Here is a 21680-nt window from a genome sequence, read left to right as displayed (position 1 = left end):
GAAGAAAGTAAATTTATAAAAACGTATAAATAAAATAATTATTTTAGATCGTATTTAGTCAATTAAGCCTCATGTTTTTTATTTTTGATAAACAGTTTCTCCGCAAGACTTTTATATATAACAAAAATCCATTTACAAATAAATATTTAAGGGTTAATTTGTTTCTCAAGCTGGATTCACCGTTTTAGTGGCAGACTATCCTTAATCTCATATATGTTTCAAACCTTTTTAGTTTTTATTTAACTCTTTAACCTAAACAAATTGTGACTTGCAGCTTCATATTTGCCTTACATAAAGTACAATGGATATAATTTATTATAGATATCATTTGCTTTAGTATAGTACAACTTTGGGTCATATATAGTACAACTTCATACGGTATCGCTCATACAGGGAAAAATATATAAAAAGAAATGAACGCTTGTGTTGTAAATAAAGCGGAACCTTTTATTGTACACGGACCCTGTTTATCGTTGAACCCATTTCCGTTGCGACGGTGAAAGTTGTCCGACAGAAACGACAAAAATGTATCCATTGAATCGAAGTTTGATAAGTTGCGCTGTTTGTTAACTCTTAAACTTGTATTTGTTCATATATATATGCGGAATGTCAAATTAATGTTAGCTAAAACTAGCTTGTCAAAAATGAATGCTAAAACGGCGTCGTGGATATCTGCTGTGTTTTTACTGTCAGTGGCGGGTAAGAATTCACACCTTTTAACTTCCAAAACATAAATAATATTAACATTGAATCAACATGATGGAGACAAGTTTCCTCCTGACACACAGCAGCAGATGAGATGCTGAATATACCAGGCGGAAAGATGTTAATGGGAACCAGTGCAGCTGATGGGAGAGATGGAGAATCCCCCACCAGGGAGGTTGAACTGCAGCCTTTTAAAATGGACAAATACCCTGTAACAAATGCAGATTTCAGGTAATGAAGCTTGAAACCTGATATTAGGGTGTTTGACAGTTAGTTAAAAATAATGTAATAAAGCCTCTGACTTGGCCTTCGTTCACCACAGAGACTTTGTGAGAGCAGACAAGTACAAAACTGAAGCTGAGACGTTTGGGTGGAGTTTTGTGTTTCAAGACTTTGTGTCAGAAGAGCTGAAGAGCAAAGTCACACAGAGAATTGAGGTACTGGGATTTTTGATTTAGGAAATAAAAGAATGAGAACAGTTGATTAGCTTAATTGTTAGTCTGACATCAATTGACCATTCAGCTTCTCAAATGTGAAGATTTGCTGCTGAATCACAGTATTGTAATTGAATTTCTTTGGGTTTGAGCTATTGGTCAGACAGTAAAAAACAATAATAATAATAATAATGATGATGATGACCTCACCATTGGCGCTTTGACTATTTTTTGACATTGTATTGGCTAAACAATTAATTAATTATTCACAAAATAAATGGATCAGTCAATAATGAAAACAAAGTGATTATTTAGCACTCTAGAAACATTACAAGAAACATTTGGCTGTTTGCTACACTGTAAGGACACTATTGCAATACACTTGGTAGACTTTATGGATAGCAGTGACCATTTGTAAGGTTGTCTTGTGACTCATTTTCTCATCTTTCCCGTCCAGTCTGCTCCTTGGTGGTTGCCTATAGAACGGGTGTTTTGGAGACAGGTGAGGTCACGAGTTTTACCTTGAATCCCTATCTTTTCCATAGTTTTTTTTGTATATCTCCTAGCATGCTCTCATTGCCTGCCTTTCACTCCTTTGACCCTCTACTATTCAGCCTGCAGGACCTGGTTCAGGCATACGTGAGCGCCTGGGCTTCCCGGTGGTCCAGGTGAGCTGGAATGATGCTCAGGCCTTCTGCCGGTGGAAGGGCAAGAGACTGCCCACTGAGGAGGAGTGGGAGTGGGCTGCACGCGGGGGGCTGCAAGGTACACAGTTTGTACACTGAAAGCATTGAATATATACTGTATGTGCCACCATTATGATAGCGTTGTGTACCTTTTTGACTGTTTGTATCGACTGACATCCATTAAACAGAGTTAGAACTGTGTTTTATTTTACATTGATGCTTCATGAGTCAAAAGAAGAAAGAGGTGGAACAGAATCAGAATCCGCTTTATTGCCAAGTAGGTTTACACATAAAAGGAATTTGCTTTGGTATTTTGGTGCAAAACAATAAACATAGTAGAAATATAAAGAAAGATATAGCAAGTACTGCAGGTCAAGAATCATAAATATAAAATGTTAAATTGACAATAAGATATAAACTGTAAAAAAAAAAAGTTTACAGTATGAGTATACTGTATTATAAGGGGGGGTTGAGGGGGTATGAGAGTCGGTGTCAGTGGGGGTCCCGGGCCTTGTTGATGAGGCCAGCTGCAGACGGAAAGAAACTGTTTTTGTGGCGTGAGGTTTTGGTCTAGATGGACCGCAGCTTCCTGCTGGAGGGGAGTTTCTGAAACAGTTTGTGTCCAGGGTGGAAGGGGTCGGCCACAATCTTTCCTGCACGCCTCAGGGTCCTGGAGGGAAGGTAGATTGCAGCCAATCACCTTCCCTGCAGAGCGAATGATACGCTACAGTCTGCCCTTGTCCTTGGCAGTGGCAGCAGCATACCAGATGGTGATGGAGGAGGTGAGGATGGCCTTGATTATGCCGGTGTAGAAGTGCACCATCATTGTCTTTGGCAGGTTGAATTTCTTCAGCTTGTAGTCATTGGTCTGTAGTCATTATCCTGTTTTTTTGGGGATGGGGATGATGGGGGATGATGGTGGAGGATTTGAAGCAGGCTGGCACATGGCATGTCTCCAGTGAGGTGTTAAAGATGTCTGTGAACACCGGAAACAGCTGATGGGCACAGTGCTTCAGGGCGGATGGAGAAACAGAGTCTGGCCCGGCTGCTGTGCGGGGGTTCTGCTTCCTGAACGGTCTGTTGAAGTCCTTCTCCAGGATGGAGAGAGTCGTTGTTGCAGTAGGGGAGCAGGGAGCTTCTGGGGTGGGCAGGCCCAAGCCCCTGCTGAGGTGGGGAGGGTGGAGCGGGTGGGCTGGAGTTGGAGGATGGAGTCACGGGGGATGGTGTCAGGACTGTCCCACTGTCTCTCAAAGTGAAAGTAGAACTCAGATTCAGTTTGTTGGTCAGGCAAGTCGTTAATGGAGTGGGGGGCTTTAAGTTTGTAGATTTCTTGACTACCTTGCTTAATCATTAGTATATAATTTAATTGTTTGCTGTCCTCTTATCTCTTTCCTGCCTCTTGTGTTCCAGGTCGGACTTATCCGTGGGGAAACAAGTTCCAGGCCAACAGAACCAACCTGTGGCAGGTCAGCCTACTACAATAATGCATATTGCAGTAGCATTAGTGCAATATATTCTCATAGGATGCTTTGATTAGGGATTCACTGATATGTTGTTGTTTTTTTAAACTGACACTGACGTGATAGTTTTCTACTCATTTCTGCAGATAATGATTTTAGTTCTTTGGCTAAATTTGGTTGCAAAACTGATTAAGGTTTATAAGACCTACTTATCTAAAGGTTTATGTTAATTATGTGTTAGCTGAGATACTTATAGAAAAACTTCTAGAAGAACGTTGCAGTAAAAATAATGTGTTCGGTACGGTTTTAATCTTAACATCAGTAATACTGATATATATTGTGTATATATAAATTGTCAGTGGAATGTGAAAACACATGCTTTGTAATAACTAATGGCTGTTTTTTCCATGTGTTTTAGGGATCGTTTCCAGATGGAGACACTGCAGAGGATGGATACCATGGCATCTCTCCTGTTACAGCGTTTCCTCCTCAGAACGGTTATGGTAACTGTCCCTTAGTTAAACATTAATGAGATGATATAAGATAAGAGGTGCTACATGGTAACAGAGATGTCATTAGTTGATGTTTCAGAAATGTATTAAAACCAAAGAGAGTCTGAGGTACTCTGCTGTGACAGTTTCATCTTCTCATATCTCTGTTATGTCAAGGGAAACCCCTGTGTGAAATATTATAAAGGTTGATTCTTGCTGTGTGCTTCTTAATATTATAAGAATGACGTTGATTCTTCCTGCAGGACTGTATGACATGATGGGAAACACATGGGAATGGACATCCACACCCTTTCCAGGAGCACAACCATCGTATGTGCTGCGTGGTGCCTCCTGGATTGACACGTTGGACGGTTCAGCCAATCATAAGGCACGAATCACGACCAGGTGAGTTGTATTTTCAGACTCCGAGCCCACAGATTAACTGTACTGCAGTCCTGACTGCTTGATGGTTCTGATTCTGTGTCCTGCAGGATGGGCAACACTCCTGACTCTGCCTCTGATAACCTGGGATTCAGGTGTGCTGCCAACGATGGACAGAAACAAGGGAAGAAGAAAGACACAACAGAGCTGTAGCAACAAACAGGAAGTCAAAAATATGAAGTGAGAGACAATAATGTTCATCTGAACCAACAGTGATTCAGGTGTTACTATTGGATCTGATGACTTTCAAGTTGACAAAGAACAAGAAAAAAACGAGGGACCAATAAAATATTAATGACTAACAAGGAAATTAATTAATGATGATGGTGATAGGAATGTTTGAGTGAAACAAACTGTATTTCTCCCATGGAGATTTTTCTTAAATGAATTTGATAAAGAATAAACACAACCATACTAATACCTAACATTCAAGTAATAAATCATTTTCCTAAAAAAAAGGAAAAAAAATAAGTTGTTCCTTGTTACTGTTTTTCCATAACGTCGTAGTACACACCCCGAAAAAAAAATCTCATGCTGATAATTTTACAGGCATGACTGAAGAGACTTGTTGGAATGTCTCATTGTCTAATTTCACTGAATGGAAGAAAAATAGGACACTCTGTCAGCACTCGTGGTCTTCCTTCTGCACGCTGGGCTCTGTCTTTTGTTGAGTGTTTTTATGTGACCGGAGAGTAAATTGTTCATTGGTTTAGTCACAGCCTAATCCTGTCTTTGTCTTTTTGTTTACTTCCTCATCACGAGTGGCCGGCTGGACTGATTCTGTTAAACACATCACATAAGTTTTATCAGAACTCCAGTTTTGTTTTGTTTAAGTATCACGTCTCTGTATAAAGCCAAGCCTTGTTTCTGTTCTCAAGAAATGATGAGTATTTTTGAACTGGCCACATAATCCAGAGATATTATGCAAGAGGAGTGAAATGTGTTTTTAGTGACGAGGCAAAATCAGAGCTGGCTGTTAGTTTCTTGTAACATACAGTAATTGGACAGTGTTGCAATTTTTAATTAGGCATATTGGAACTTTAACATGTCTTAAAAATGCAATTTAAGTACTTTAAATGTGACTTTTTTTCCCCAAAATTTTTCTTCTTGTCACTATATCTGAACATCCCCACATTTTCACTGAGCACCTCCACAGTACATGTTTGAAGCCTATGCAGTGTTCCCCCTGAAATGCAGCCTCTTATACTGGTCTTATGATGTGAAACTGTTGTATAAGACATTACTAGTTTATAGGGATTTACATTTGTGATCTGGATGCCTGCAGACTCTGAATCCATCTTGAAAACTGCACCCCAATATTTGTTTTCAAACCCACACTGGAGAAAAAAAGCAAAAGTTTGACATTCACTTTCTGGTGAAGAGTTTACAGTAGAGTTTACTGTAGCTTAGCATAAAGACTAAGGGGAAGCAGCTAGCTTAGCTCTGTCAAGCTAAGAAAATATACCAACCAGCATTTATAAAGCTCCCAGATTAACATATTGTATCTTGTTTGTTTAATCCAGCCAAAAACCAAAGTGTAAAAACAACATTTTGCCGTTTTACAAGGGTTTATGTGCCAGACTATTTCTTGGCTCTGAGCAGTTGCCAGGCAACCAGCAGAGACTCCAGGAAGCTACTGTTAATTGGTGACTTTTAGAAGTGCTGGTAAGTGGATTTTGTTTCCTTTGGACAGAGCCAGGCTAGCTGTTTCCCCCTGTTTCCTGTCTTTAAGCTAAGCTAACCAGCTGTAGCTTCATATTTACCGTACGGACATGACAGTGGTATCAGTCTTGTCATCCAACTCTGGCAAGAAAGAGAATAAGTGTATTTCCAAAAATTCATAAAACAAGCAAGGCCAGGCAAGTTCATTTGTATAGCACCTTTCACCAACAAGGCAATTCAAAGTGCTTTACATACGACATAAAGGGTATTAAGAGAATATATATAAAAGAAACACAAGACAATATAAAAGACACATAAATAGGTCAAATAAAATTAGATGAAACAGGAGATCTGTCAACACTGACAATATTTCACTTGTTTTGAATATACATCAACCTGGTTTAATTAGTTCTCTTCTTGATACATTCTCTTGCTAGGATGTGCTTTTTTAGATCTTGTTATTGACTATTATCCCTAAAATATTACTAAAACAACGAACACAACACTGGGAATTAGTGGTATTCTCTCCCCCAAATGGTAGAAAGTTTTCTGTTTTAAGAAAAAAGCCCTGAAGGCTGAATGACTTGATGAGACATGTTTGTTGCATTGTAGAGATAATACAACAGCACCTGACCTATAAATACTGGCACAGACAAGGTTTCCTATATACTCCAATGAGGTTTGACCTATTTAGAATAAAATGTAAGTTATTGGAGATGACAATGGATAAAGGTGGAACGATCAGCAGTTTTACTCTGAAGACTGGGTCCACTTGCCTGAATGGTTTCCTGCACAAGAGTGTGCAAAGTGTGCAGCACAAAAAGTTTAGTACATTGCTTTTAGAGGGACAGCGATAAGGAAAACACTTCAGACCATAAATCCACACAACACAACTGTGAACCACTTCCTGCTGCATTAAGATAAAAACTAGGTCTATAATTAAAGTTAGTTTAATTTTGATTACATGACATTATGTACACAACCAAGTGAAAAACGTGTCATGACAATTTAAAGACATTATGTGTGTATGTGTGTGTGATATAAACAAGAAACAGGTTGTTTAATTGACAGTAAATAATAATAATAACTATTATTATTATTATTGACTGATAATTGTGGTGTAGTTTTATTGTTGTTGTACTTGCAGCAGGCTTCAAATCAACTCCCCTGCCTGAAAATAATAACTTGTAGCTTCTTCTTGTGCTCCCTGAAATACAAAGTACGCCAAGTATTCATTTAGAAAATAGGACATGTTGATGTGTCACCGACTCATCTCTGCTCATGTGTGTGGGAAGTTTCCCACCAAAAATTACCCTCTTAACTGCAAGGAATGACTACAACTGGTGTTTTCCCCCAAAGCAGTTCGATTCCAAAAATAAATCACTGAATAGGCGGTTTTGACTCTGTACGAGTTTTTTTTTTTATCAAACAAGGAAAAAAGACGTAAACTACAACATCGAGATTGACAGTGGTGGGATGTAACTAAGCATATTTACTCAAGTACTGTTCTTAAGTACAAATTAAAGTAAACTTTATACTTCTACTCCGCTACATCTCAGAGGCAAATATTGTATTTGTCTGACAGCTTTAGTTACTTTTCAGATCACGATTTTTCATAACCTTCCTGTCCTGTGCAAACCATGTATCTCCAAATTTGGTGATTTTGAATTTGAATGTTTCTGATGAAGTGAAGGATGAATTGTTCCTTTATGGGTTGTTAAATTCTCCTACTTCTTCAGCTAAATAAACAATTTAAAAATCTCCTTGTATTAACTGGAAAATGCTTTGTGACAAAGCTGAAAACAGGGATGTTTTTTTGAGCTCATGAAAAGTTGACTTCTTAGAGATATGTGGTTCTATCAGGACAACGACATTACACACATAATAATATATAATAGTAAAACACCGAGAGGGACCATTTTTCTGCAGAATGAGTACTTTTACTTTTGACACTAAGTAAATGTTGCTGATAATACTTACATACTTTTACTTACGTAAAATGCAGGACTTTTACTTGTAGTGGTATTGCTACTTCTAATTTAGTAAAGGATCTGACTACTTTTTCCACCACTGGAGATTAACCTTGCTGTCATTGCATAACATTGCCTTTGACACTGACTGTCAATTGTTTTGTGTTTTCTCTGGTCACCATCTCCAGCCCTCTGGATATTTGAGTTGATATAAGATAAAAGAGCAGTTTAAATCGGGTATCATGCGTCACTATCAAAGGATCAAAAGCCCTCCTACCTTTGTTCCCCTGCAGCTGTGGTATGTTTGCACGTCATGTGTTTGTGTGGCGACTGAAAAGGAGGAAGAAAACCCTTTCGGGCCACATGAAGCCACAGCCTCCAGTGACATCACATCATGTCATGCTGTGCCACTGTGAAGACTCACACAGTTCAGGAAAAACCAGTTTGGAGACATTCTGTTTATAACCATCCCTCCTCCTTGTTTTTCTGTCCTCCTCTTGCTCTTTTGTGTTTTATATATAGCCTGACTGACAGTATCTTCAGATGGTTTGATTGATTCTACTGCAGGTCATGTACTACTCTAAGTCTTTCTCAGTCCTCAACGAGAGTTTGAGACCTCGAATCACCACCAATGAACCGCTCTACTCCTCTCTGAACAGACTGGAGGACAGGCAGTCGGGTTCGCTCAGGAACAAATCATCATTTTACCGACCAACAGTTTTGCCAACAGAACCGCAACCAAAGATCTCTGTGATCACAACAGAACCAGAAGATCCAGAGGAACCTGAAGACAATGCAGAGCAGGAGGATGTGGTCTCTGATGGCCAAGACAAAGGAAACTGTGCTGATCTGCTACCCTTTAACAACTCATGCCTCATCAGTGAATTCAATTTAAAAGATGTGGATGAAGAGGAACTGGTTGAGGAGAAAGACATTCCAGGTGAGCTGACCTCAGAGGGGACAGGTGATTCAGTAGCCGGTGGAAGTGGGAGCTCCTTTCAGAGGAACTACACAGATGGAACTTTACCAGACCTGATCAGGAGCGGCAGGCTGCTCTGCAGACGCCAGACACTGGGACACGTCTCAGAGACGGTAGGATAACAGTCTTTATATGTCTGCATGTTTATATTGGGAGAGAGAGAGATTATTGGTGTGGTGAAAAAATATATAAATCTTTTTACAGTGAATGAATTTACATATATTCTGCTACAAACAGGCTTGTCAAACAACAAAACCTGTTATACAGGGAGAAGAGTCACTCAAGAGTAAACCAAACATTTACAAAAAGCACAAAATGAGAGATACAAAGCGGTTTCCAGAACACCAATAAATCATGTCCCTCAGCATAATGAAGTATGTTTGACGTCAGAACACGAGGACAGTTTATTACCTGATGATGACAGGGCTTGATTTGTGGTTATGAGTGGTGTAAAGATGGAAAAAGTGTTTGTGGACAACGTTTTGTGCCTCATACTTTATGTTAATAGCTTTCATTACTCAGTTATCTCAGTTTGTCTTTGAGTGTGTTTCCATAAATGAGTTCATGTGTGCATATTTGCAGTGTTCATAAGCGCTGAATCACATCTCAGCCGGTACGACTGGATTTCTTGTTGACAGTTTCACCCAGGAATCTAGATTAGCAGTTTCTATTTACATTGCGTAAAAATGTCATGAGGTAGTGTTTTGTTTGCAGCTTAAAGAAGTGCGCAGAGAAGTGGAGCTGTCTCGGAGACGAAGTATCAAGCTTAAGGCCCAGGTGGACAAGCTACAGGAGAGCAGAGAAGGACTGGGATGGAGCCAACACAGAGAGAGGGTAAAGGTTACACATAAGTACCGGGACATGGTGTACATCTGCAGAACTCGGCAGGATTATTATAATTTCTTTCTGTTCATTTCTATCCAAGGTCACAGAGGAGGTCCTGTCCGTTCTGCGGCTGCTGCACCCGCTGACAGAGCCAGAGTCCATCCCACCTGAACCCTCTCATGGGGAAAACTGCCTGGACGCAGCCCTGGTCCAACTGCAAGATGTGGCCCGGAAACTGGCAATCACCCAGACTTATCAGGTAAAGGCAACACCCGCATGCACTCAAATAAAGCTCCTTACCCTTAATCATATGCAATCTCAGTTTGAGTTGATTTTAGTGGGCATGTTACCCAGAAGAATGTTTGCTTTGCACATACAAGTGGAAATAAAGGAGAGGTGGACAGGTGACAAAGGTGGCTAATGACTTACACGTAGAAATTATGAGTTTTAATTTTCCATTTCTATCTCAAATCTGACTATACTAACTTGATATAAGTAGTGGGTGAAAGCATCTTTAAATAAGGCAGTTATTTAAAGATGCTTTCACCTGCAAATTAATATATTTTTGGCAATGCAGCAAGGACTTTATACTGTCAACAAGATAGTTAATAATAGAAGACTAGGTTAGGCTTCAAATGAGCCTTGAGGCCTGTGCAGAGATTTAATGCTCATCCGTGCCCTCCTGATGAAGCACCTTCCTTATTGATTCCCTCTACCCAGGTGTTTAAGCTCAGCTATGTAGCATGACAAGTTTACAAGTGACAGTATCAGTGATCTGAGTCTTTCTGGTATTTGCTGTATGTTAGAAAAACGGTGGGATTAGATCAGAGTGCTGTTAAAAGACAGATTAGAGAGAGTGAAGTCAGAGAGGTTAAAGGCAGAGAATAAAAAGAGTTGTGACAAATAATAACCTGTCTCCCCTGCTTGTTCATTCAAAAGGTCAAATCTGGAAAAGGAGCAGAGGACAGTGCTATTCTGCAGCAGGCGCTGCGGGACAGAGATGAGGCCATAGAGAAGTGAGTACAGACACATGATGTACACAGTCACACTCACCGCCTCTAAATAATAATTTAAGGGAAAAAAGGAAGCTGAAAGATGTGAATCTATTTTGAGGAATGTGTCATTCTTTCTGTTCCGCTGTGCAGGAAGAAGGCGATGGAGGCCGAGCTGCTGCGGAGTAAAACAGAGATGATGTTGCTGAACAACCAGCTGCTGGAGGCTGTACAGAAACGTCTGGAGCTGTCGCTGGAGCTCGAGGCCTGGAAGGTAAACCTGAGACGACTTTAATGTTTAACAGAGACCCTCAAAAAATGTGAATGAACTGAAAAGGGAAAGGTGTAATTGCTGAACAAATAAATAATTAAAATATAAATTAAAATATGGACTCTTACTGAGAACATTGGAGACAGTGGGAACATTGAAATGTGTGTGAAAAGTAGGACACAGTATGCACACAAAAATAAGTACATAATTAGTGTTATGTACACGTGTACTTTCAGAGCTCTGAATGTATTCAGCCATAAAACACACACAAAACAAACTACAATTAAATCTGCACACATTACATTCAGCACATGCAGTGTATACAGGCGTCACTGCCAGCTGGTATCCTGCCAGTCTTTTGGCCTCAGGCTCATGTGTTCATCTGGTGAGCGCCTGGCTCCCTACAGCGTTAAACTGAAACTACACTGAACTTTGCAAGTGTTGTCAAGTTTACTGGTGAGAGCAGCAGCATCTGCTTCAGTTGTACCCCAAGTATTATGTGTCCCAGTGTGCAGTGATGGTCTAAATTCCAGCCGCAAATTTTTTTTTTGTAATTATCAATTCAGATTTTAAGATATGGCACATTTGCATGAAGTTTTGGCTATTTGGAGCTAAAATGCCAAAATGTTAGCATCACCGTTACAAGATGTATATTGGTCAAACCCTTCTCTGGATATGATGGTTATGATGTAAAAAAAAAAAAAGGTTAAAAAGTTGGATTCCATTATGTTTACAACTGTCATCAGTTCAATTTTATTTATTTTTTCTAGTTTATTTATTTTTTTAGCAAAGTTGCAATTTGTAGACCCTCCTCTCTTTGTACCTTTAGACTGTCTTTTGGTCACACAATGGGACACAATTAATTTTTTTCTTTATAAATGGTCCCTCGCTTTGTTGAATTTCAGTGATCAGACAGGTGAAGTTTAAGGACTGTATGAAAATTATTAGGATGAGGAGGAGGGTAGAATCTTATGTTTCACTTTTTAAAAGTATTTTCTTTGGCCGTCCCCTTAGAAACAATAACTGCAACCCAGAGTTGGTACAACTTGTTCCACCATTACTAACTAAAAGAGGCAAAGCTTTATGAATTTGAGATATTGTAATCTAATATAAACCTTAAGAAATTTGTTTAATAATCATTTTCACAATAGTCACTAATACACACACTAGAGGAATTAGCAGTATCCAAATTTATGGCAAACATATAATTATAAATAGTCCAGCCACTAAAGAGGCTAAACTTGAATTATAATAGGCCAACTTAATATGACACATTTAACTTTTTAAATATGTTTTATTATGATCAAGACTAAAGTGAAGGGGGGAACAACTGACAGGTTTGTTGTCCTCTGTGTTTGATAAAGGGCGCGTTTATGACCCACTGTGCACACTAAACCCATCACTTGCGACAAATTTTTTAAATTCATCTCACAATGGAAGGCTGAAATATAAATTTGGAGTGAGTAAAAATTAAATGACCCTCCCCTGCTCTCCCAGAAAAGTCAGTTTTCCCTCCCTTCAGCAAAAATAAAAATCATAATTACCCTTTCCCCTTTCTGACCACCCTAACCTTCCTAATCATTTTTGTACAGTCCTTTATTCACCAGTGGCATTACATAGATCACACTCTCACAGGTATAAAATCTGGCTATCTCCACATTTATCTTGCCCCTCTTTCTCACATTTCCTGTTTCTGATCACGGTTTGTAGATTTGACGTTGCAGTATTTCTTGTGCTCTGACAGCCTTTTTTTTTCCCTTGACTCAGGAGGACGTTCAGCTGATCCTCCAGCAGCAGCTGCAGAGTCAGCAGCAGGCAGAGCAGGCCCAGAAGAAGCCCTCCCGCCTGGGCATCCTGAGAAGAAACAACAGACCGCCCATCCAGCGGCCGTCCAACATCCATTTGTCTACACCCACAACCAACTCAAACCAGATCTTCATCCCCAAATCTGCTGGTTCTGCTGCTCCGATTCCCAGCACACCTTCTTCTACCGGCACCCAACGCAACTGGATGGACAAGCTGAGGAGGGGCAAGAAAGACCAGGATGCATCGGGGCAGGATTCAGAGTTGGGCAGGGGTGACAATGGCTTCCAGATCGTATCACTCGATTGAAACTGTGATGACTTTGAGTACATTCATTCTGATGCACAACTCCCATGTTTAACAGTTTAAAGTCCCCCTCCACTCAAAAATGTGTTTTGCTTCTTGTCACTTGGTTGTTTGACCTTCACTGTGCAGAATGATGAAACTTACAAATTACTTACAGCTCTGGTGCACATACACAGAAAATAGACATTTCTTTGAATTAGGAGACATATTGTGTCCATTTACACTTTTGAAATGAACAATATTTACATATTCATAGATTCTGTATTTTTCAATGAGGGAGGAATTTTTTAACGAGGCAATTTAACTTTTTTGTAGAAGAAAAATGTATCAGATACAAACTACTATTCCAAGCAGAGTATTTTGTATATGTCTTAAAACATGTCTGGAGGGGATCTTTAATGGGAAAACATGCTTTGGATCTTTGACTAGTGTCACTTTATGTATGAAATATAACTGATTATGAATGAGCCATGCACTTTTTTTTAATACTGTAACACTTGAATACCTTATACTTAATTTCCAGAATATTGTTAGTTGTAAATAAATGAAATTCTCATGCAAAAGCTCCTTCAAAACTCTTGCTGAGTCAGACTGCAGTTTATTTTGAGAGACACTGTCACTACGACACTTTAGATCCTTCATAGTCTGCACTTTGGTTTGTTGCATTTTCAAGATTCAAGAGAAAAAAAGAAAACTTTGTTGCAGATTTTTGCCATTTTATTGTATAATATTAGTTTGTACATTTTCAATGATATATAATCCACTCCTATATGCATCCTGCTCACATTTAAAATTTATATATGGCATTATCTAGAATGAGTGCCACCATTGTGGCAACATGTTCAACAAACTGAGACGTATATAGCACAGCAAATTTACATCTGATGACAAGAGAAAAGGCATGCTCATAGTGAAACAATATACAATCCTGAACAGATGATTACAGTATTCAGCTTTTCAATGTGATTGAATAAATTCACTTTTCTATATTGTTTACACAGAGTTCCCCTTTGACATATTCTTGTCCCACTGCAACACTACAGAAGCTGAAGCAGGGCCTGCATTGAAATGACAGCGATACCAAACCCCCCAACAATCTATTCATATTGTGCAACAAGACAAATCTGTCCTGTGGTTGAGGAGGGCAAGGGGGTATTTCTCCACTAACTGGAGCTTTATCAAAAGAATAAAATAAAGAGAGTTTCACTCAACTTAATTCTGGTAATTTAAAGCCTTTAAGACTTCTGTATTCACATTAAACAAACATAAAACACTGATTGTAGTAAACATCTAGCGCCATGAAGGGATACACCCTCATCTGTTAAGCTTCCTTGTGAGAAAATTCACACAGAACTGGCAACCCAGCTGCCAATCTCTAGTCTGCTAGTTATTATTGTAGAATAAAAGGATTTTTTTTAAATCAAGTTTTACAGAAATGGAAAAGGAGCTCTCGACAAAAGAGGCACATACAAATTTACCACACCCTGCTTATTCATACGGATGGCAGTTTCACTACTGTGGACTGTACTGTTGAAACCCATGGAAACAGAAATTATATTAACACTATTACGATTAGATAACAACGTACATTGTTGCAGCATATATTTGTGAGATACCCATATAGCCTTGCGCCTTAGTTGTAAAGATAAGTGAGATACAGATAATAAATCGGTAAAACATGTTTCATCAAAACACTGATTGGACTGACCAAATACAAAGACACAACAACATTACCGCAGCTTACTGCCAGACAGACAGGAGAAGAGTATAAGTGTATAATAACTAGCATATCCAGTTGTAACCTGAGATACTCAGGAAACAGATGGTAGCAATGCTGCATTTGAGTGTTTCAGCGTTGTTTTCATAGAGGATTATGTTGGCATAAAAATATAACCAGCACTCTCGATGACCTTGAGTTGTGACAAAGTAACCGTCCTGTAAATCTTCATCTCTGACATACAGAGGAGAGGACGTTCCGGACCCAAATATTGAATATATATATATATATATATATATATATATATATATCACTATTATCAACATTAAAATAAGTTTCTACAACAAATCTACAACAAATCATCTGTACACATAAAGTTTGCATTACAGCCTCTTTGCAGAGCTCCAACCTCCTGACACATGATACCAAACTCCCTCCTGCAAAGAAACACTTATTGTTTCTTTGTTTCATTCCAGTGCTGTCAAAACTTTCATATCCAACTATCTTAACTACTGGTCCACTTCAGCAGTCAAGCAGATTGTACTTGGCCTAAAGCCACTTTTTCTTATACTGGTATACATGTTTCAACATAAAGAAAGCACTGTGCAAATGAGAGTTTCTTTGGATTAGTACATCACCTCCAAAACAGCCCCGTTATGTTAAACTGGAGATATTTTCATTACTATTTTCTACCTACCAGTCTAAAAATCAATGAAAACACATCTAGAAACCAGCCAATCTACTAACACTACCTGTCTGACAGAGAGACTAAACAAAAGAAAAGTTCACCTACACTACACTACGTTTGTTTGAAGATAAGAACTGACTGCTGTAAAAGGGTGAGTTTGGTCCAGTGTTGGCAACTATTAGCATCACTAATGACTCAGGGGTGAGTCATTAGTGATGGCAATGGTAAGTGGCAACTATTAGCATCACTAATGACTCCACTCGCTCTTGCTGAAGCTGCTGAATTCTAATCTTCATTTTCAGTGAGGGGACGCTCAGAGGTGCTGAGCATAAAAAAAGTTCTGGGGTGTAGGCAGGAGGCAGCTAGGACTGAAGAAAGGAGCTGATGGAGCTGATGAAATCTAAGGGTTTGTCTGCGTGGATCCAGTGGCTCGCGTCTGGGATGTACTGGATGTCGGCGTTAGGGAACAGCCTCTGGATTTCTGGGTAATCCTCGGAGCTGGATCAGGAGTGAAGACATGGAGAAGGAGGAATGAGAATATCAGGTAAAATGGAGTATTGCAAGGAGAAAAGAAATGGAAGGAAAATGAACAATAAACAGAAAAAAGTTAATTACAGCGGGTTCGTTAACACATTCACACAGAGTTGCCACTGTATAAATGTAAATGCAGAATGTGACCACGCAAGTTATCAGGGGTGTTGAGGTGGTTTTTTATTATGAGGATTTTATCTAGTTAAATGGTACATTTATTGTAATTAGTATTTTCTATCTATTGCATATGTATATAGTATATATTTATATAACAATGGGACGTCTGGGTGGCCTAGAGGTTTACGTCCATGCAACGTCCTCCGATCGAGTCCAGCTGGGGACTTTTGCTGCATGTTATTCCCTGTCCCTGCATTTCCTGTCTGTCTCTACTGTATCCTCTCCAATAAAGGCAAAAAATGCCTGCCCAAAAAGAATATATATAAAAAACACTGATAAATGTGGGTAATCATATTTATGATATGATAATAGAGATGATGAAAAAAAACTATTTACTATAAACTATTAGTATTTTTATTCCTTTTTTCAATTATTTATTTTTTATATTTTATTCTTTTTATAAAAAGAAATTTCATTTTATTGCATTATTGTGTTTTTTGTTTGTTTCTTTCTTTATATTCACTTTTGTAAATTTTCTCTAATTTTTTTCATTTCATTTATTTATTTATTTATCGTTATTTTTCCTTTTATGTATCATATTGTTTTGCATTCCAGTTGTTGACACCTGTGATGGTTGCATATTTATATATATAAATAAATAAATAAAGAAAAAAAAACATATATAAAATTGTACAATATTATAGGATTAGTCCAAGCACTGTTACAGTTGAAAAATTATACTAAAAATAAAAGTTTGTTGTATAATAATAAAATGGTTACTTTTAAGTAGCTAATGAATATTTACTAGTGTGCTTGTTTTCTTAGTTGCATATTTATTTTTTGTATTACAATTTGCATCACAGTTAGTTACATATCAATTTCTTTCTTATGTATTTTCGCAGAGTTTAATTTCTATCACCCAGAAATAAGTGTTGCTGTCCACTTACTTAATTTGTTGATTTGCTTTCTTACATGTGTAACTATGTTCATACACCTCCTCGAGAGGTAATAGTAGAATACAGAAAAGGCTAAAGGCCTTACCTATGATTTTTTTACTTTTTTAAAAAAAATGAAAGCCCATTTAGGGACAAGCATTGCAAATAAGCTTAAGCTACTAATTTCAGTGAGTATTCTACACGATTGTATCTGTTACTATAAAAATAAACTGTTTGTGTCTGTGGTGTTTTATACCTGATATAAGCAGAACTGGCTCCACCCAAAAACAGTGTAGGTCCCTCATAGATGGTGTTAAAACTGGGGAAGCTCATGATGTCCTCAAGGTGCGCCGAGATGGCATCCAAGTTGACCCTCCAGGCATAGTGGCCGTTCTGCTCCACCAGGTTGGTCAGCAGGAACTGACGCACTGAGCGCTCCTGTGGGAGGGAAGGACAGTTTGTAACTAGACTGATTTAAAAACAAACTTCATTTTTAGGTTCAGAGCTATAACCAATATGTTTATATTAACAATGGATCACATGACTACTTGTATGTGAAGGGAGTTGCTTGAAGCGATGAGAATTATCATCCGACTTTGCACTGTGTCACACAACTCTTTTTGTTTTGGTTTTATGGACTGCAACTTTACTGTTTTGACTCACGCGTACCGCCCTCATAGTGCCATTTTTGAAAAAAATAAACTGACACTACCTGCTCAGCACCAAACAGCAGACAGACACAGTTAGCGACTAGCTGGTGAACATAATTTAGCATTTAGCTTCTATAGAGTCAGATATTTCCATTAGGTGTTGGTAGAGACCAAAAACAGAGCTAAAGAGAGTGAATATTGGACTTCAGGTGGCCAGAAACACAAAGTCCACATAAATGATAATATTATTCTTTATCTCCTGGTTACTAACACATTTGCCATACAACTCACTATTAATTAAGTGATAAATATGCCAGTGTTGTGTTCACAACTTGTTTCTGCTGAACAGCTGACTAGGCCTGTCACAATAATTACGATTATTGACTTATCATACGATATATATGATATGTAATTATCGCCTGTCATGATATCGACTTATCGTATATGGACATGACCTCGATCATTTTTGCCAACATGATGCCAGAATAAACAGCAGGGTTTTCCCTACCTACTAAATTGCCTGTTAAGGAATGAATGACTCTATAGCCTACCCCTGTGCCAAATGTTTAATATTTATTAAAGTGCAATTTTTGATAGCAGAGCCAAAGTGACCATTTTATTTATTGTTTTGGTTGTGTGATTTTATTTTTCACATTCCAATTCATTTCAATGTTTTAATATTCTTAAGAAGTAGAAGTTTATTGAAAGGGTGTACTTGTATTATTATGCTTATCATTACATCAGTGGCAGAAAATGGTCTTAAAATGACAATAATATTGTTTATCGCAATTATTTCTGAGACAATATATCGTCCAACAAAAGTAGTTATCGTGACAGGCACTGAATATCAAAAAGGAGTCCTGACCTTGACCAAACTGCGGAGCTGATCCTCAGCCATCCGCCTGGCAGTGGACCGTGGGATGTCACTGGAGATCTTCACCTCCTGCATGGCCTGGATGTAATAGCGGAAGTTGGTGCGTGTAGTGGTCTGGGCTGGACTGATGTCCACTACCACCAACCTCTCCACTAAACCAGACTACAAATGATAGATTGAGGTAAACAGGAAGGAAAAGAGAGAAACAAAGAGATATCATTGGGGGAAAACCAATGACAAAATGGAAGCAGGGCAGCTAGGTGTGGCATGAACACCAGAGGAGGCTTATTAAGCTCAGAGAGGACAGGAATGTACAGTGAGAAAGGTCAGGTGACATCCAGCGAGGGAACTGTAGCGTCACGATAAACTCATGGTGAAATTTCTCCACTGCTAACCTGCGTCAGGGCGGTCGTCATGGCCGTTTTCCCACCCATGCTGTGGCCAACGAGGACGCACTTCTCGATGCGCAGCTGAGCGAGGAGGTGTTTCAAATCATCGGTCATTGCTTCATAGGTCAGCACCGAGCTGTGAGGGCTGTTGCCATGGTTACGGGCATCTACAGTCAGCACCTAACTGGACAAAGGACAGTTAGGACACTTGGAATGGGGGGAAAGAGGCAACAGAACAGGAACAAAAAAACTGTTATGTCAGCTGTTTCCTTTTATTTTTTTTGGCTCCAGCTCAGGCGAGTGACAGCACAAACAAAGGCTGTGATGTGCACATGAGGTGATGAGTTTCTTCAAGTAAGCCAAAGAGCAGATTATGTATCAGTGTTTATTACAACAGTACAGACTGCTGAGGAGCTGTATCAAATGACTGGCAGCACACTGGTTGATTGTACATTCCCATGCCTGTTTTTATAAGAGGGCTAGTGTCAGGCTGCTGAGAACAAACTCAAACACATAAAGGTGAATTGTTTTTGATGTAACAACAGACATGTGTGATGTCTTCATCACTGCATTACCTTTCGGCCTGTGCGCTGCACCAAGGACTTCGCTATTGAGTGGAAGTTAGATTTGCTGCCAAAAAGGCCATGGAGAAACACCAGGGGAGTGCTCTCTCCCTTCCCATCGAAGACATCATAGGTCAAGTTGACTGGGCTGGGGGGGGGAAACCATCCATATTGTTTAGTTAGAATCGCCCATGGTTACGTCTGTGGTGAGAATTATGTCACAACTTCGACAGGAACAGTGATAAATCTAAATAATAAAACTCTGCAGAGTGGAAATGATGATTAAATTGCTTCAACTCGCAGAGCATCTTGCTTTCCTAATTTGACCTAGGTCCCAGTCAAACAGGATATCAGGGGATGTTATTCAAAGAGAAGAAGGCAGTGGCAGCATTGTTCAATGATTTGTGACTTATTTCATTAGAACTGTTTTGCTTCCACCTACTGGTACAACATTAGGTAACCATATCATACATTGTTTAAGTTTAAGAAATATTTATATGAAATTAGAACATTCCACTTTCCATGTATTGTTATATGAGTGAGTAAATTGTAAAAGAAGAAAACTATTTGAGCTGTTTGCCACTGCAGATGTAAATGTAACAGTATACAGGGAGATATAAAACACACAATCTTCACATTTTAGAAGAAGGGACCAGCAAATATATGGCATATTTCCTTGATAAATGAAGTAAATGATTAATCAACTAATTGATTAATCAACTAATGATTTCAGCACTAAACTCAATGACGATTTTTAAGGGCCCTTTGGTTTGTGGCGCGTTGTATTGCACTACAGGTGTATCTAATATTCCCTTATCTCTAGATACATTGAACACTGTACTCTTCACAGATTGAGAATTAGTTGCGAATATATTGGGTTGCATTAGCTTGTGCAGCTGCCTAACCTCAGTATTTACATCATATACACTCAGTTGCCTGTTTACTAGGTACGCCCAGCTAAATGTAAATCCCACCTTTATACGGAGAGGTGTTTCTAATATTGTGTCCACCCTTGATAAAAATGGGGTGTACAAAATATTCTCCACACCTTTCATTATAACGCAATATTACAGTCATTAAGCTGAAACAATTCGTCTCTAAACCAGTTTAAACAAAAACTGAACAGTGTAACAGTCATGATGGTAGGATTTATCACAGCGGTGTTGTATTAGACAGCATTTATTTTAGCTAGCTAGGCTTACCACTAAACTGGTAACTTAGCGTACATGTAGCATAGCATGCCATATACCAAATATACACGACAGCAATTGTCGTTTTATTTAACGTTAGCTATATAACAGAATAAAATAAAGCAAGACAGAGTCCACATCTAAAATCCTCCCTGTAACTATGATAGTAGCTCAACTGCAGGTTAACCCTCTTGCTAACCAGACGTTTGAATGTCATTTATGTAAACTGTGTAAAGTTAACGGTTAATAAAGACGCAAAGACACGACACGGTGACAAATTCCAACGGTTGCGCGACTGGCTGCTTTAAAGGTGACAGATTGAGCTGTCATGTCCACCCAGCACCACCGCACCACGCTAAGTTACAGCTCAGGCAGACAGAGGGCATCAGTTAGCCGGGGAGCTAGCAGGGATACCTGGAAGAGCTGGCTGTCCGGATGGGAGCCACCCCGCACACATCCTGCTGTCCGGGGAATAAACGACACGACGGCCGGCCGCTCAGCAGTCCTCTCTGGATCAGGCGACACAAAGCACTCATGGCAGCATATGCACCGCTACAAACAGCATGTGCGTTTAAAAACGGCCACAATGACAGCTGAGATTCGGCGAGTGTGCAATGCACAGCAGCTCCGGAGGTCGAGATTGAAGAGAGCTTCAGTCTGTCAACAGCTGATGGTGCGTCATGACGTAGGACGCACATGACTATCGGCGTTCTCTTCCCTGCGTTTGGTCTCTCAGGCTCTGTAAAAATGAGAGTAAATATCCCGATTGTGACAATTGTAACCAAGAAGAACATGAACATAAAACATCTTTATTTCTACTGTGATTTAGTATGACTATTTTGTTTTGACCCTACAATCTAAGGGAATACATTTGCACCCACTTCCAAAGTCAAAGCTGATAAAAACAACTTTATTTTATGGTAAATATGGTACATTTCGTTATGTGTATGTATATTAAGATTAAGCCCCAGTTAACGGTATGAATTTACATATAAAGTATC

At 39.1% G+C, this 21680-nt stretch overlaps 3 protein-coding genes across 5 annotated transcripts; 2 read left to right on the top strand and 1 right to left on the bottom strand.

Annotated features, from left to right (window-relative positions):
- Positions 1-472: 472 nt before the first annotated feature.
- Positions 473-5315, top strand: sumf2 (sulfatase modifying factor 2). 2 transcript variants are annotated; one of them, XM_044222693.1, is made up of 9 exons: positions 473-699; positions 792-936; positions 1028-1142; positions 1597-1641; positions 1754-1904; positions 3236-3291; positions 3704-3788; positions 4040-4181; positions 4268-5315. In XM_044222693.1, the coding sequence occupies exons 1-9, from the start codon at positions 600-602 to the stop codon at positions 4368-4370; spliced, it is 942 nt and encodes a 313-aa protein (XP_044078628.1). In that variant the 5' UTR covers positions 473-599; the 3' UTR covers positions 4371-5315. The 2 variants fall into 2 exon arrangements, with proteins under 2 accessions (XP_044078628.1, XP_044078627.1); XM_044222692.1 differs by having other exon boundaries at positions 789-936.
- A 2893-nt stretch (positions 5316-8208) lies between these two features.
- Positions 8209-13603, top strand: bicdl2l (bicaudal-D-related protein 2-like). Its single transcript, XM_044222688.1, has 6 exons — positions 8209-8941; positions 9543-9662; positions 9754-9912; positions 10593-10669; positions 10799-10919; positions 12684-13603. Exons 1-6 carry the CDS (start codon positions 8420-8422, stop codon positions 13026-13028), a joined length of 1344 nt encoding a protein of 447 aa, XP_044078623.1. The 5' UTR covers positions 8209-8419; the 3' UTR covers positions 13029-13603.
- Positions 13604-13724: 121 nt separating this feature from the next.
- On the bottom strand, positions 13725-21385 carry abhd11 (abhydrolase domain containing 11). Of its 2 annotated transcripts, none has more exons than XM_044222691.1 (6): positions 21094-21385; positions 19502-19637; positions 18933-19106; positions 18529-18615; positions 17270-17451; positions 13725-15928 (listed from the first exon to the last, which is right to left on the bottom strand). In XM_044222691.1, the coding sequence occupies exons 1-6, from the start codon at positions 21375-21377 to the stop codon at positions 15793-15795; spliced, it is 999 nt and encodes a 332-aa protein (XP_044078626.1). In that variant the 5' UTR covers positions 21378-21385; the 3' UTR covers positions 13725-15792. The 2 variants fall into 2 exon arrangements, with proteins under 2 accessions (XP_044078626.1, XP_044078625.1); XM_044222690.1 differs by having other exon boundaries at positions 18529-18699; positions 21094-21382.
- Positions 21386-21680: the final 295 nt, after the last annotated feature.

This window comes from Siniperca chuatsi, linkage group LG14, assembly GCF_020085105.1.
Source record: "Siniperca chuatsi isolate FFG_IHB_CAS linkage group LG14, ASM2008510v1, whole genome shotgun sequence".
Classification (NCBI taxonomy): Eukaryota; Metazoa; Chordata; class Actinopteri; order Centrarchiformes; family Sinipercidae; genus Siniperca; species Siniperca chuatsi.
The sequence above is the reverse complement of the archived record's forward strand: the minus strand, read 5'-3'. Positions and strand labels throughout refer to the sequence as shown.